We start from the raw sequence: 17,720 nt of genomic DNA, 5'->3' as shown, positions 1-17,720 counted from the left end.
AAAATTTTAAAAACATAAATGAAAAAGTAAAATCCTCTTATTGTCTTATACTCTATCCCCAACTCCTAAAGTTAACTATTGTTAAGTTTTTATGTGTAATTTCTAGAAATTTTCTAGTCAGATACAAACTTACCTAACAAACACTTATATATGGGTAATCCTTTGGTTTGCTTTTAACACAAGTGGGGCCATATTCAGTTTGTTGCTCTTCAACTTTTTTCTTACACTTAACTTTGGGTATCGTTCCACATCAGTACATACAGATCTCCCTCATTCATTTAAAATAGATGTTTCAACATATATCAGGTCCTAAGTTGACAGATATTTAGGTTGATTACACTTTTCTGCTTACAAACAATGCTATAACTAACATATTTGGACACATAACTTTATATAGTAATGTGAATATATTCGTTTCTAAGAGTAGAATTTCAACCTTTTAGGCATCCAAAGTTATTGCCAAATCACCCACCAAAAAAATATTGTACTGATACTCTCTTCCCTACCTCTCCAAACCATTCAAAATACTGGATACTACCAACTTTTCAATCTCTGCCTGTCTGGAAGACAAACATTTTAATTTGCATAACTAGAATTATGAATAGGGTTAAGCCACTTTTCTACTGCATGGTTCATCTTTTTCTTATAGACGTGTAAGAGACCTTGGTACAGTCACGAAATTAGCCCTTTGTCACATGTATTGTAAACAATTTTTTTCAGTTTGTTTTTATTTTTGTATTTTTATTTATTTATTTTTTTGCAGTACACGGGCCTCTCACTGTTGTGGCCTCTCCTGTTGCAGAGCACAGGCTCCGGACGCACAGGCTCAGCGGCCATGGCTCACGGGCCCAGCCGCTCCGCAGCATGTGGGATCTTCCTAGACCGGGGCATGAACCCATGTCCCCTGCATTGGCAGGCGGACTCTCAACCACTGCGCCACCAGGGAAGCCCTGTTTTTATTTTTAAACAATGTTAATAGTATTTTTTACTATCTAGCAAATTTCTCTATTCCTCCCATTAGGGTTCCTGAATTTTATATATGCTTCAAATGTCCTTCCAACTCAAATATTTTTAAAAAGTACATGATTTCTCCTATTCTTTTTATAATTTCATTTTTACTGAGAGCTTTCAACAACTGTAATTATAGATATATAATTATTTACACAGTTGGAGCCCAATTAGGTAAAAAAAAATAGAAAAATATGGCAAGGAAATAAAACATTGACGGTGATAATTGTTGAATGTTAGGATTATATATGATTTTCTTTTCTGTAACTTCCAAATTTTCTACAAGGAACAGGACTTACTTTTTTTTTTGCGGTACACGGGCCTCTCACTGTCTGTCGTGGCCTCTCCCGCCGCGGAGCACAGGCTCCGGACGCGCAGGCTCAGCAGCCATGGCTCATGGACCCAGCCGCTCCGCGGCATGTGGGATCTTCCCGGACTGGGGCACGAACCCGCGTCCCCTGCATCAGCAGGCGGACTCTCAACCACTGCGCCACCAGGGAAGCCCAGGCCTTACTTTTATAATCATAAGAAAATAACATTTCTTAAAATCAAATTTTAAATATTTCTTAAGTTTTTGATGGTACTGGCTTCAATTTTCAATCAAGTATTGTTTGAGTACCTCAACTAGAGTCAAACAGTAATACTAAATCTAATACTAAGGCAGAGATTTGTATTTTCTTTTAGCTCCATTGACATGGATGACACAACAGGAGAAAATCTTAAACTGCCAAACGGGTTTGCTAAAAGCAAGAGTTACGGTTCCATTTGGGAAGTTACTTTGAATAGTAATCACAGTAATAGTTACACCTATTAGGTACTTAGTATGTGCCAAGTATTCTTCACTACATATTTAAGAGATGGGTACTATTATTATGCCTATTTCACAGATTGGGAAACTAAGGCACAGATAGGTTAAATAACTTGCTCAAACTATGAAAGCAATTAAAAGTGGTAGATTGAATATAAAAATTCTGGTTCCAGAATGCCCATTCTTAATTTCTAAACTAAAATGTTACTTTAAAGCTATTTAAAATGCTATTAAATGCTATTCAGGTGGCGTCTCTGAGTCTCCAAGCTGAGATTTCCCACATATAATGCCAGTGCACTACCACACATAACAGTGCTCTGAAAAGCTGGGTAATAACAATTACTTGTCACATAAACTATGGCTTACATTAAATTATTTTAAGAGTAAAAGCTAAAAGTAGTGGCAGATGCCTATGATTTCCCTGGCCCATCATTTGATCTCTGCCTCTCTGCCAAAATCTGCTAAAATCTTTAAAAATGTGCACATTTTTCTCCCACAATGCCAGGGAATGTGTTTACTACATCATCTTCAACATGGTACCTGCATAAGTTATTCCCATTTGGGCTATATATTTCCGGCAAGCCAATTTTTAGTGCTTTGTGTGAAGCTGAAAGTCAAATAGAAGGTAAACAAATAGGAAACTTCTCATTCTCACAGTTTAGATGGGAATGAACTCTTCTGATTCTGAGCTGTACCATGCATTAGTGATAATAATTTCATGCTTCCTATTCTGGCTTTGCTTTTGTCAATGTTACTGCTTCAAAGGGCCCTTCAGGTACCTAAGAGATAGAAATATTTTCAACTTACTTTTGTGTTTTTTAATAATAAAGGAGAAAAAGTACATACTTGACTATAAAAATGTAGGCACAAACGTAAAGGAAAGGCATACAAAAAAATTTCTATAAATCTACCTTGTCCTTTGTTAGTAGCTGTAAGCTTTTTTGAGTACAAATGGTCAAATTGGACTAGTAGCATCTCTGAGAAAAAGCTTTTAAGTTGGCAGTAATTTTTAAGAAATAATAGTTTAACTACAGATGAATGGCCATAGATTGCCAGCAATAAGAGCCACAAGTCTGAAACCCAGGAACTCTCTACAATCAACTTTTGATGTTACGACTGCTTTCTAAGGATTTACTGAACAAAATTGACCTTAATTTTCTAATTTTCTAATCTGTAAAAATGGGGATTAAAATAATTGCTCACTAGTGCTATAAAAAAATCATGATATTTCTATTAGAAACTACTAGGACACTTAGAAATTGACAGAACAAACAATTACCTTACAAAAAAAAGAACTGCTTAGGTTAATTTATGAACATAGTATGTTTGGAAAAACACAAATGTGAGTTATGATTAATATCTCTTAATAGTATATGTTGATAAATTTCAAATGGAGGGATGTGATCCACAGGGACAAGATAGAGTAACCCCAAAGAGTAGAGACCTAGGAGAAGGTTAGCTAAAGGTTACACAAAAAGGGCTGAACTGGCCCTTTATTACATAGACTTTAATCTCTTACTCTTGCCCTGCCTGTAAGAACCACTTACTTGCCAGAGATGAAAACACTGAATCTTAGATGACTGGTTGGTCACTTTTGGGAACTTATTTTTAGAGGAAGGTAAAATGGGAAACTAAGAGACCCAAGGAAGATCACAAATGGGTACAATAAATATTTCTAGAGATTTGGAATAACAAAATAAAACTTGTACTTACAACTTGAGATTCACGAGCTTTAGGAAACATTTTGGCAACATTGAGCCCATCAATGACAATATCAAAAGGAGGATGGTATTTTACAAAGTTCTGAAATCTCTTAAGTTCCTAAAAAAGAAAAGTCAGATAAAATATTAACAAGAACCTAGTAAGGTCTTTATTATAAACACACTGCTATGACTTTCATTATTGTTCTGGTAAGTAAAAATATTCATCCCTTAAAAATACACACACACACACAGATGCTTTCAAAATGATATCTGAAAAGACCAGCCTAATAGATACAACTGCATGTAATTATCTGATACATCTTATAATCTCATAGTGTTTTACACTTCACAAAGTACTTCACATGGTATTTCATTTGATCTGTAACCAGTTATCTAGTCTGCTACACTGACACACATGGTAGTCAGATGAGAATAAAATGTAAAAATCTCTATGTCCTGTTCTATAAGCCAAGGAGAAGCGAATCTCAGATATGCCAGTCTATCAGTGCAACCATGTTGAAAAAACAAGACTCTATAACTTGTACTCCTCTCTTGTCATCAAGAGGATTTGGTTACTTATGCTATTTTGAAGAGTTGAAAATTCATCCATTCATTCAACAAACATTTGTTGAAAGCCTCATTCTATTGAAAATGGGCACTGTTGTTCATGGTGTCCATAAATTGTTAATGTGGCTACATTGAGACACAGGTTTTGCTTCCATCACTGTAATTTTATTGCAGTGGTGACAATGAGACATGTAACATATTTTTTGCTAGGCTCATAAGTAAAAACTGGATATAACAAGGCTTTTCAATATTAGAAAAGATGAAGGAATAAACAGCAATGTGCTTGCTATATTTAACTTCTGGGGAAAAAAAATTTGTTGACCACCTATACGCCCAGCAGTTACCAAAGAGACAAAAGCCCAACTTAATGGAGCTTGTATTTTAATGGAAGGAGACACAAAATAAACAAGTTAATATATTAAATGTCAAATGTGATGAGTACTATGGATGGAAGAAAAGGAGGAGAGGGAGTTCCACTCCTGGTAATGATGGAGTAGTCTGTAATGGATTACCAGATAATATTTTCTATATAAAAAATAACTATTTGAAGGTGCTAGAGAATGACCAAAAGCAAGCAGAAATTGGAGGGCACAAAACATATGAAAGAAGGTTTGATGGTTTTAAAACATGTCTGAAAATTCTTTGACACTCCTCCCCCCTCAAAAGGTAGAGTCTAACTCCCTTCTCTTGAATAGAGGCTTTTCTTTGTGACTGCCTCAATGAATGAGTGTGGCAGAAGTGACACTCTGTGACTTCCAAGGCTGGGTATTAAAAGGCAATACAGCTTCCATCTGGCTCTCCCTCTTAGGATGTCTGCTCTTTGAACCCAACCATCATTAAAAACCCAGGCAGAGGTCATGGGTCATGTAAAGGTGTTCTACCTGACAGTCGAACTGAGTCCCAGCCAAAAGCCAACACCAACCATCAGATCTAGAGAGTGAGGGAGATTTCAAGATGACCTTAGCCTTCATTTAATTACAACAGTAGAAGGACCAAGCAAAAATCACACAACTCAGTTTAGTCAAACCCTAGAACCATGAGATGATATAATCATAATAATAATAATAGGCGACTCTTTCTGTTTAATGCCACTACATTTAAGGTGGTTTGTTATCTATTTACAGATAACCAGATAATAAGTGAACTGCAGCAGGAGAAATTTGCCTGTATGTGGCTTTTTGCCAGAGGGCACTCTCTAGTCAGCATGGTTGGCAGGGGCAGCTGGAAATCAAGCAGAAAGCCACAGACTGACTGGTTTGAGAAATCAGAAGAGTTTGAGGCTGCCAGAGAGGCTGGGAAGTTACAGAAAGAATGCTAGAAAAGAGGGAACTGCAAAAATCTGTGTATAAATCTGCCCAAATCCTTGGCTAACTCTTGATCTGTACATGCGTGGAGGAGACTCCAAGGAGCCCAGCAAAAAAAAACAACAGATGAAAGACTTAAAAGACTCGAACAAAGATTTCAATTATTATCCACTGCAAGAGTGGCAGAGTCTGGAGTCTCTAAGTCTAACCAAGTTCAACAGTCTGGTAAAGCAGAAAATCAATAACCTCCAGAGGAAGATAATAGAATCCAGAGCCTTTGCAAGATGCCCCTCACAATGTCTAACATACAACTTAAAAAATAATAAACATGAGAGGAAATAAAAAAAAATAAGAGAAAAGAAAGTCAACAGAAATCAATCCAGGTCCAGACGCTGGAGTTAGCAGGCAAGAAATTTAAAGTAGCTACTATAAATAGATTTAAGAATTTAAAGGAAAATATAGTTATAATGAATGGAAAGAACGGAAAAAACAGAAAATGGAAACTATAAAAATGAACATTCTAGAGCCAAAAGGCACACATGTGGAATAAAATATTCACAGGGTGGACATTACAGCAGATTAGGGATGGGAAAAGTAAGAGTCAGTGAACACAAATGACAGAGCAACAGAAATTATGCAACTGAAGGAAAAAAGATCGAAAGAAAAAGATAAAGCCTTAGTAACCTGTGGGACAATACCAAACAGACCAACAAATGTGTCATTCGAGTCTAAAAGGAGAGGATGGAAAGGAAAAGAGAAAATAGAAAAGGGAATCTGAATAATGGCCAAAATTTGATGAAAAATATAACTTATCTAAGAAGCAGAGCAGACTCGAAGCAGGATAAATGCAAACAAAATACAAAGCAGGATAAATCAAAGATAAATCAAACATGCAGGTGTGATATATATGACAACAATAGCATAAAAACCAGGAAGTGTTTGGTAAATGGAATTCTACTGCTACAAGGTTCCTACATTTTATGTGAAATGGTGTAACCTAAACTCTAAGTGGACTAGGTTAAAGATTCATATTATAATTCCAACTCACATATTTAAAAATAATACAGAAAAGGCATAGATAAAAAGCCAACAGAAGAATTCAATGAAATATTTTTAAAAATTTGATTAACCCAAAAGAACATGAAAGTAGGAATAGAGGAACCAAAAAAAATTTTTTTGGATAAATATAAAACAATAGCAAAATAAAATATTTAAATTCAACCCTATCAAAAATGCTATTTATAAGCATTTTTGTTTATATAATGCTGTTTTTTCTTCCAATTTTATTGCAATATAATTGACATACAGCCCTGTATAAGTTTAAGGTGTACAGCATAATGATTTGACTTACATACATTATGAAATGATTACCACAATAACTTTAATGAACATTCATCACCTTAATATACACAAAATTTTTTTAAAAAGAAAAAAAAATTTTCTCGTGACAAGAACACTTAGGGTTTACACTCTTAACAACTCTTACATTTGACACACAGCAGGGTTAATTATATTTATCAGGTTATACATCATATCTCTAGTACTTATTTATCTAAATAACTACAAGTTTGTGCCTTTGGACCAACTTCATCCAATTTGCCCTTCCCCCACCCCGTCTCTGATAACCACAAATTTGATCTCTTTTTCTGTGAATTTGTTTGCTTGTTTGTTTTTGAAGTACAGTTGAACTACAACTGTATGTTAGTTCCTCATGCACAACATAGCGATTTGATATTTCTATATGTTTCAAAATTATCACCACGATAAGTCTAGTTACTATCTGCCACCATAGAAAGATGTTACAATATTATTGACTACATTCCCCACACTGTACTGTTAATACCCGTGACTCATTTATTTGGTAACCGGGAAGTCTGTACTTCTTAATCTCCCTTAATCTATTCCTCTCGCCGGTACTCATCCCCTCTAGCAACCACCTGTTTGTTCTCTGTATCTATGACTGTTTCTATTTTGTTATGTTTGTTCATTTGTTTTGTTAGATTCCATATAAAAGTGAAATCATCGAGTATTTGTCTTTCTGTCTGACTATGTCACTTGGCATAATACCCTTTAGGTACATCCACGTTGTTGCAAATGAAAAAATTTCATTCTTTTTTATGACTAATATTCTGTTGTGATATATACATATATATACGCATGCATGCCACATCTTCTTTATCTACTCATCTGTTGATGGGCACTTAGGTTGCTTCCATGTCTTGCCAATTGTAAATAATGCTGCAGTGAACACTGGTGTGCATATATCATTTCAAATTAGTGTTTTCGTTTTCTTTGGATAAATACCCAGGAGTTGAAATGCTGGATCATATGGTAGTTCTAGTTTTAGTTTTTGAGGAACTTCCATACTGTTTTCCATAGTGGCTGTACCAATTCACATTCCCACAAACAGTGTAGAAGGGTTCACTTTTCTCCACATACTCACTAGCTCTTGTTATTTGTTATCTTTTCGATAATAATCATTCCAGCAGGTGCGAGGTGATATCTCATTGTGGTCTTTGTTTTCAATTCCCTGGTGACAGTGACATTGAGCATCTTTTCATGTGCCTGTTGGCCACCTGTATGTCTTCTTTGGCAAAACATCTATTCAGGTCCTCTGCCCACTTTTTAATTGGGTTGTTTGTTTTTTTAATGTTAAGGTGTATGAGTTCTTTGTATATTTTGGATATTAACCCCTATCTGATATATTGTTTGCAAATATCTTCTCCCATTCAGTAGGCGGCATTTTCATTAAGTCATCAGTTTCCTCTGCTGTGCAAACGCTTTTTAATTTGATGTAGTCCCATTTGTTTAAAATATTTGAATTCAACCCTATCAAAAATGCTGTTTATAAGATGTACTTTAAATATAAAGATATGGATAAGCTGAAAGTGAAAAGTAGGAAGAAAATACATATCATGCATCAGTATGCTTAAGAAAGTCGGAGTGGCAACACTGATTTTAGACAAAATAGATTTTAAGAAAACGAGTATTACAAAAAATAAAAAGGTACACTTTGTAATGACAACAAAATCAATATATGGGGAAATCATATTCATAAATAAGAACAGAGCTTTGAAATACATGAAGCAAAACTTGACAGAAGTGAAAGGAGGAACATAAATGTCTATAATCATAGATGGAAGTTTCAACTTTTCTCTCCGTAATTGATAGAACAAGTAGATAAAAAATCAGCAAGGATAGAGAAGACCTAAACTATTAACCACTTTGACTTGATTGATATCTAAAGGACAATATATCCAACAATGGCAGAATATTTCTTCCTTTTAAGTACACATGGAACACCAAGACAAACCACAGCTCTAGGCCATAAAATGAGGCTCAATACATTTAGAAATATTAAAATCTGAAAAAGTATGTTTGCTGATTACTCTAACATACACACACACACACACAAAAGTGGACCCTTGTACACTGTTGGTGGGAATGTAAATTGGTGCAATGACTACAGAAAGCCAACAGCAGTAAGATATCTAGACAAGTTTCAAGTATTCCTGAATAATACTTCTAAATAACCCATGGGTTAAAAGAAAATTACACAGGAAATTAGAAAATATTTTGAATTAAGTGACAGTAAAATATTAAATATTAAAATTCATGCCTGCATTAAAGCAATACTTAGCTTTAAATGATTACATGAAAAGAAGAAAGGTCTAAAATCACTGATCCAAGTTTTCACTTTAAGCTAGAAAAAGAAGAGCAAATAAATTTCAAGAAAGTAATAATAATAATAGTCAAATCAGAGAAACAGAAAAGTAAGAAAACTAACAAGGGAAAAAGTTGGAGGAGAAAACGAACCCCCATCCCGATCTCATATCACACTCAAAAATTATTTTGTTATAGCTAAGTCTAAACCCAAAAGCAAAAACTATGAAATCTAAACCTAAGAGCCAAACCTAGAAGAAAAGAGAATTCTGCATAACATCAGGATAGGCAAAAATTTCTTGGGCAACACAGTCATCACCAATATTCACACAGTATGCCTCCTGATACGATGCCTCTGACAAGGATACAACAGCATTTTTGTGATATTCTTGCCAAAAACGCATAGCCTGAATCTAATCATAAGGAAATATCAGGTGAACCCAAACGGAGAGACATTCTGCAAAACACTAGGTCTATAGTTTTCAAAAAAATCAAGGTCCAAGAAAGACAAAGATAACTGGGATTTTTGTTGCAGATGAAAAAAGACCAAAGAAACATGACAACTAAACCCAATGTGTAATCCTGGAGTGGATCTGGGGGAAGGAGAAACTTACAAAGGACATTATTGTGACCAGTGACAATTGTGACTGAGTATCAACTGCGGATTAGATAATATCATTGTATCAAAATTACAAAGAGGAAGAACCCTCTTTGTAAGGGGTTATTGGCCTCTTTAGGCCAATAAGCACATGATTAGACACTCAACATTATTAGTCACTAGGGAAATACAAATTTAAAACCACTGAGAAATCATTATCCACCCACCAGAACGACTAAATTTAAAAGACTGACCGTAATAAGTATGTGGAGCAATCGGAACTTTTAAATATTGCTAATGGGATGCAAAATGCAACCACACTATGGAAAACAATTGGGGAGTTTCTTACAAGGTTAAGCATACATTTATCCTATATCTCAATAATTCCACCTTTAGGTATTGAAAGAAGAGAAATGAAAACAGGCATCCACAGAGACTTGTATGTGAATGTTAATAATGGCTTTATCTGTAATTGTCCCAAACTGGAAACAATTCAAGTGTCCATCAACTGGTGAATGAATGGAAAAAAATGTGGTATGTCCAGACAATGTTATACTCTTCATAAATAAAAAGAAACTACTGATACACACAAACACATGAATGGATTTCAAAAGTATATGCTAAATTAAAAAAACGGCAGACATAAAAGGCTAATATATACTGTATGATTTCATTTATATGAAATTTAAGGCAAAACTATACCAACGGAAAGCAGATTAATGGTTCCAGGAAGAGGGAGAGGGAACTGACTGCAATGAATACAAGGGAACTTTTGGGGGATGATATACTTGGTCCCATATCTTGATTACAGAGGTTGTGACACAACTGCATGTATTTGTCAAAACTCACTGAATTGTACACTGGCAAATTTTTTATATGTAAATTATACCTTAATAAAGCTGATTAAAAAACAAAAGTAAGAAAATCCTAATAGTAATAAATATTTCACCTTTAAGATAACCATTGGTCCATATGCATGCTTTCATATGTCACTTGACTCTTTAGCTTTTCTATCCCTGCCGACTACAGTTGTGCGGGACCATCCTCTTTCCCTTCTACTCAGCAAAACACTTTGTTTTAAAATTTCTCTGCTCAAATATATTTCCTATACAATGTTTAGAAAGTTCCAATTCATATCAAAACTAACTATTAGTTGGAATGGGAATACTATTTTTTATAAATGGAAATAAAACTATCAAGGAAATTAAAACAGTTCACATACAACATGACCATTTCTTGTTTCAGTTTGAACGAACCAAGGAAAACAAGTGCATTATATTTCTAAAATTCAGGTTTCACTAATAATTAACATTAAAAGATTTCCCATTATACTTCCAATTTATCATCTTGGTGCTGCTCTTGGTACTCATTGTATTCGCTTCAGGAGTAATGACAAACTAAGGTAGTTCAGTATTACTGGAAAAATGGACATCTGTAAAAATGAAGAGTTAAACTAAATAGATAGCTTATAAAATCCCCTTCCGGTTCTGATATTCTATGTTGACCACTCTTGGAAATCCCTTAAAACCACAGAATGGAAGAGGGTATACTGGAGAAGTTTTGTTTCAAAGCTGAGTCTCAGGAACCTCTGTGCAATCACAGGATGTGTAAAATATAATCTCATCCAAAGATTATCCTCCCAATCCATGTCTTCTAATAGACAAACAGAAAAATCCAAGAGGTTGGGTGGTTGTTGTTTTTTCCCCATTACTAAAGCTCTGCTTAGTAAATATGTTACTAGTCAGGGAGTAATACTTTTACTACTTTGTAATACTTCCAGTGGGTCCTCAAGATACTCACTTTCCAAACTAAACAAATTTATGTCATTGCACACAAAAGCCCTGAATAGACCACGCTGAGAAGGCGTGAAAAAGAAAGAGTTGACCTACTGAGACAGCACACTAACTATGGCATAGGGCAATACAAATATGCAGGCTTAGCTGTTTTAATGGATGGTAAATTTAAGCAAAGAACATTTCTTTCTAGGGCTACTGCCAGAGTTGTACTTGATTGCAGACTGGCTTATGATCTGGGGTATGAAAATCCACCAACCTTTTGATCATTTGTTTCTTGGCTACTAATAAAAGTTTTAATTAAAAAAAATAATCTTATGGAGACATAATTCATATACCACACACTTCACTAGTTTGAAATGTACAATTCACAGATTGTGCCACATCACCACCATCTAATTTTAGAATATTCTGTCCCTCCTAGAAAAACTCCAGGAATTCCCTGCAAGTCCAGTGGTTAGTACTCTCCGCACTTTCACTGCCGAGGGGCCAGGTTTAATCCCTGGTTGGGGAGCTAAGATCCTGCAAGCCATGCAGCACTGACAGAAAAAAAGAAACAACTCCATTCTCATTAGCAGTCAATCCTCATTCCCCCACCTACCACACAGCAACCACTAATCAATCTACTTTGTTTCTATAGATTTACCTATTCTGGACATTTCAGATAAAGTGAATCATACAAATATGTGGTATTCTATGACTGACTTCTTTCATTCAGCATATTTTCTTTCTTTTTAATAAAATATTTATTTATGTATTTATTTGGTTGCACTGGGTCTTAGTTGCAGCATGCAGGCTCCTTAGTTGTGGCATGAGAACTCTTAGTTGTGGCATGCGTGTGGGATCTAGCTCCCAAACCAGGGATCAAACCCGGGTCCCCTGCATTGGGAGCGTGGAGTCTTATCCACTGCGCCACCAGGGAAGTTCCCTCAGCATAATATTTTCAAGGTTTAACCATGTTCAGCATGCATCAGTACTTCATTCTTTTTAACTGTCAAGTAATATTTCACTGTATGGTAATACCATATTTTATTTACTTATTCATTAATGGATGAACATTTGGGTTATTTCCACCTTGGGGCTATTATGAAAAATGGTGCTATGAACATTTGTGTACAAGTTCTGCATGGATGTATGTTTTCATTTCTCTTGGGTATATATATCTAGGAATGAAACTGTCAAGTTACCAAATGTGTTAATTCTGTTTAACTCATTGAGGAACTGCCAGACTGCTTTCCAAAGTAGCCGCACCATTTTACATTCCCAACTGCAATGTATGAAGGTCCCAATTTCTCCACATCCTCAACCAAAACTTGTTATTGTATGTCTTTTTTATTATAGTCATGCTTGTGGGTGTGAAGAGGTATCTCCCTGCAGTTTTGATGTACATTTCCCTAATGACTAATGATGTTGAGCATCTTTTCATGTGCTCACTGATCTAAAGGGAGTTCTTCATTTTTGTAACATACAGGTTTTATAAATTCAACATATATCTCCTTCAATAATTGTCACAACTTCAATCGTCTTAACTCATTTTATACTTTTAAGTTTAAATCTGAGAAGTTTAACTGCATAGGAATTATAAAAACTGCACAAAAGAAATTGTAAACTCAGATGACTACAGGAACCAGGCAGGTGATATAAACAGGTAAAACAGGCCAAGTCTAAGAAAACATAAGAGCGGCAAAATGATAATTAGCAAATACTCAGATCTCATTGTCGAAGATTCTACAGAAGGAGGTGACGGCTGTGACCAAACTGGAGAATGGAGGTCCCTTATAAAGGAAACAGTCCAGTGCTCGGTCCAGATAATTGTTGCCACACAAAAATAAAGACACAGGGTTAGCAAAAATAAAGACCCAGGGTTAGCAGATTTGATATTCGAAAGAAAATTTAAAAATCTGGATTTTTGAAACATGTAAAATAACTTTTTAAAAGAGTAAAACACAAAGACACTCAAACAAAAAAACTAATATGGGCTAGATCTCACCCTTAGGCCACAAATTCATAATACATTCACTTGGTCAGTGAGTCAACAGATTTTCATTAAGTACCAAATGTATGTGCAAAATAATGTTCTTATTCCTAGGAACAGAAAAGTGAAAACATTTCCTGCCCTCAAGGAATTTATATTAGCCAAGGAAACAAGCAATACCAAGGTAACAAATACTTAATTTCATGTAGAGAAAAGTGCCTTGAAGAACAATTAAGCCAGGCAGGGTATTTGCATCACCTTCCCTAGTCCCTCTCTATTTTAGATTTGGTGAAGGCCTTTCTAATGAGGTGACTTTTGAACAAAGACCTGAATGAAGTGAGGGAGTAAACCATGCTCCCTGTGGGGGAAGTGCCCTCTAGGCAGAGGAAAGAACCATGAAGGCCCTTAAGAAACACCAAAGAGGGCTTCCCTGGTGGCGCAGTGGTTAAGAATCTGCTTGCCAATGCAGGGGACACAGGTTCAAGCCCTGAGCCGGGAAGATCCCACATGCCGCGGAGCAATTAAGCTTGTGCGCCACAACTACTGAGCCTGCGCTCTAGAACCCACGAGCCACAACTACTGAGCCTGCGTGCCACAACTACTGAGGCCCGTGCTCCTAGAGCCTGTGCTCTGCAACAAGAGAAGCCACCGCAATGAGAAGCCCGTGCACCGCAACAAAGAGTAGCCCCCACTCGCCGCAACTAGATAAAGCCCGCATGCAGCAATGAAGACCCAACACAGCCAAAAGTAAACAAATAAATTTATTTAAAAAAAAAAAAAAAGAAACACCAAAGAGCTTGGCATGTTTGAGGATTAACAACTAGGCAATTTGGAAACTCAAAGAATAAGTATAAAGTCTTTATGTAACTATAGTTTGAGCTTAAATTAAAAAAAAAAAACTTGCTTATTGCTACAACATGGAAAAGAGTAAATAAATGAAAAAACAATTCTAAAACAGCTAATCAAAAGTTTAAATTCTTTATCTTATCGGCCGGCAGTCCCCAGCCTTTCTGGCACCAGGGACTGGTTTCAGGGAGGACAACTTTCCCACGGATGGGGTTGGGGGAATGGAGGGATGGTTCAGGTGGTAATGGGAGCGATGGGGAGCAGCAGATGAAGCTTCGCTTGCTCACCTGCTGCTCACCTCCTGCTGAGCAGCCTAGTTCCTAACAGGGGTCTGTGGCCCAGGGGTTGCAGACCCGTCTTATCCAACCTCTTATTAGAAACAATGAAGTAGAACTGATACTTGTTGATTTGTGGTTGTTACCTAATCACAAATGAGTAGCAGAAAGATCCAAAGATGAATAGCAAGAAAGAGAAATAAAAGAATGGCCCTTATACACTACACTTGATACGTGAGATCTAGAATGGAGGTGACTCCAGCTCCTGCCATCAAAAAGCTGCCTTCATAATGATAAATAACTCTCACGACATACGTGGCAGTATAACTTGACTCTTATATTTATTATTTCTTCTACACTATGGATGAGAAAACAAACAGGTTAAGCAACTGGTTTTTCTCAACAAATGATATGCAAAGAGACACTAACTTCTTTTTTAGCTTTCCACTTAGATGAGCTTAAATTTTTTCAAATTTTGGGGATGACGATCTATATGTTTTTGACAGTTTACTTCTACTCTGAGACTTTGATACAAATTTCACAAGGAAATTAAAAACAGATCTCTCTCATTTATTTTGTTTCATTTCCTACTCTAGAATAGCAACTAAGGGGAACCAGGAGGACTACAATAACATATACTCAAAACTGTATTTCATAAAAGAAGCAGTGATCTTAACATGTCAATTATATCCAATGTACTGAAACATCAGATAATATTTTCCAAAGATTAGAAGAAACGGAATATCAAAACAACTGGCTTTAGTCACAGTGGATATGGAAAAACAGGGGAATACCAGTTATTTTGGTTAGAAGCACTGTTCTAAACATGGGAACAACAGTAAAAAAATGCATCTGTGCATCAAATGGCCAAATTTCTTCATGTGCCTTCTTAAAACCATGGGATCCAAATGAATCCTCAATAGAAAGAACACTAGCATGACTGCCTTAACTTAGCCTGAGAAAAATTAAGTCACAGGTCTGGAAAATGTCACTGCAACCTCATAACTAATAATTTTAGAAAGTTTATAATAATTTAATAGCAAGTTATATTTTAGTTGTTTTTTATTCAGTAATTATAATTACTATCATGTAGAATCCTATTTAAAAATACTTATAATTTTATGTGAATTTTCTGATTCCAGTAAGATGAAAAAACAAACAAAAAACCCTTCCTCTTAGGAATATCTAAAAAGGCTGGATAAAATATGACAAAAATACTTAATACGCGGTGAACTTTTAAGAAAGGAAGTGAAATATATCTCTAATTGCCAGAGATGAAGCCAGATCTGAAAATCAGAACGGTAAGGATAAGAGGTGATGTTAATGTTGTCCAGGAAGGAAGCAAAAAACAGAAATGGACTGGGTATCAGCAAACAGGGGCTTGGCTTTTGATACCCCCAGGGGAACTGGAGACCTATCAAACCTTGGGCCCAAATGAGGGGGGAAACTGGAAGTGAACTGCACAGTAAAAGAAGAACCTCTACAAATGAGCACATTGAAGTCCAAACATAATACACCAGCTTCTCTATCTCTACTAGGGGTCTAAGTAGGAAAAAAAAAAAATCTCTTAAGAAATAGGAACTCCAGGAATTCCCTGGTGGTCCAGTGGTTAAGACTCCATACTTCCACTGCAGGGGGCACGGGTTCGGTCCTCCGTCGGGGAACTAAGATTTTGCATGCCGTGTGGCGCAGCCAAAAATATAACAATAAGAAGAAAAGAAAAGAAAGAAATAGAAACTCCAGGCTTGTATCTTAAGTAAGTTTGAAGCACAAATTTAGATAAACTATATGACACAAATCATCATGTTCCATTGAAAAATTACATAAAAACTGGTTCTGCTCCAGTAATATCTCTGGGACATTTGGCAGAAGCAAGCACAAAACTTCTCTGGAAAGACACTATCAACAATCCAGACAACAAAAGAGTTCTCATAGAAAAAGCAAACCCCTCTAAAACTGACCTCACAAATTAAAAATTGTAAAAGACAGAGTAAATAATCCACTATGTGTGAGAGTCCTCTGACACAACAGAAGGATTAGAGCCCAAAGAACCCAGGATAAAAGATAAAAGAAAATAGTTACTCAAGTCCAGGAAGCACAGAGAGTCCCATACAGGATAAATCCAAGGAAAAATACGCCAAGACACATATTAATCAAACTGTCAAAAATTAAATACAATGAAAACATATTAAAAGCTGCAAGGGAAAAACAACAAATAACACACAAGGGAATCCCCATAAGGTTAACAGCTGATCTTTCAGCAAAAACTCTGCAAGCCAGAAGGGACTAGCAGGACATATGTAAAGTGATGAAAGAGAAAAACCTGCAACCAAGATTACTCTACCCAGCAAGGATCTCATTCAGATTCGATGGAGAAATTAAAACCTTTACAGACAAGCAAAAGCTGAGAGAGTTCAGCACCTCCAAACCAGCTTTACAACAAATGCTAAAGGAACTTCTCTAGGCAAGAAACACAAGAACGAAAAGACCTACAATAACGAACCCTAAACAATTAAGAAAATGGAAATAGGAACATACATTTCGATAATTACCTTAAATGTAAATGGACTAAATGCTCCCACCAAAAGACACAGATTGGCTGAAATGATACAAAAACAAAACCCATATATACGCTGTCTACAAGAGACACACTTTAGACCTACAGACACATACAGACTGAAAGTAAGGGGATGGAAAAAGATATTCCATGCAAATGGAAACCAGAAGAAAGCTGGAGTAGCAATTCCCATATCAGACAAAATAGACTTTAAAATAAGGACTATTAGAAGAGACAAAGAAGGACACTACATAATGATCAAGGGATTGACCCAAGAAGAAGATATAACAATTGTAAATATTTATGCACCCAACATAGGAGCACCTCAATACATAAGGCAAATACTAACAGCCATAAAAGGGGAAATCGACAGTAACACATTCATAGTAGGGGACTTTAACACCCCACTTTCACCAATGGACACATCATCCAAAATGAAAATAAATAAGGAAACACAAGCTTTAAATGATACATTAAACAAGATGGAATTAATTGATATTTATAGGACATTCCATCCAAAAACAACAGAATACATATTTTTCTCAACTGCTCATGGAACATTCTCCAGGATAGATCATATCTTGGGTCACAAATCAAGCCTTGGTAAATTTAAGAAAATTGAA

At 35.9% G+C, this 17,720-nt stretch overlaps 1 protein-coding gene and 1 non-coding gene across 8 annotated transcripts in view; one reads left to right on the top strand and one right to left on the bottom strand.

The window, feature by feature from the left end:
* Nucleotides 1-17,720, bottom strand: part of PRORP (protein only RNase P catalytic subunit) — a 132,185-nt gene that overhangs the window by 74,748 nt on the left and 39,717 nt on the right. For all 7 annotated transcript variants that reach the window (XM_032621548.1, XM_032621553.1, XM_032621552.1 and 4 more), the window contains exon 5: nt 3,530-3,637. In XM_032621548.1, coding sequence (XP_032477439.1) covers nt 3,530-3,637 — 108 coding nt within the window. The remainder of the gene's footprint in view (nt 1-3,529; nt 3,638-17,720) is intronic.
* LOC116750249 lies at nt 4,153-4,286 on the top strand. The gene has a single exon (XR_004348947.1). It is a non-coding gene; the product is annotated as a small nucleolar RNA SNORA1 (small nucleolar RNA).

Source organism: Phocoena sinus, chromosome 2 (genome assembly GCF_008692025.1).
Source record: "Phocoena sinus isolate mPhoSin1 chromosome 2, mPhoSin1.pri, whole genome shotgun sequence".
NCBI lineage: Eukaryota > Metazoa > Chordata > Mammalia > Artiodactyla > Phocoenidae > Phocoena > Phocoena sinus.
This window is presented reverse-complemented; position numbering and strand designations above follow the sequence as displayed.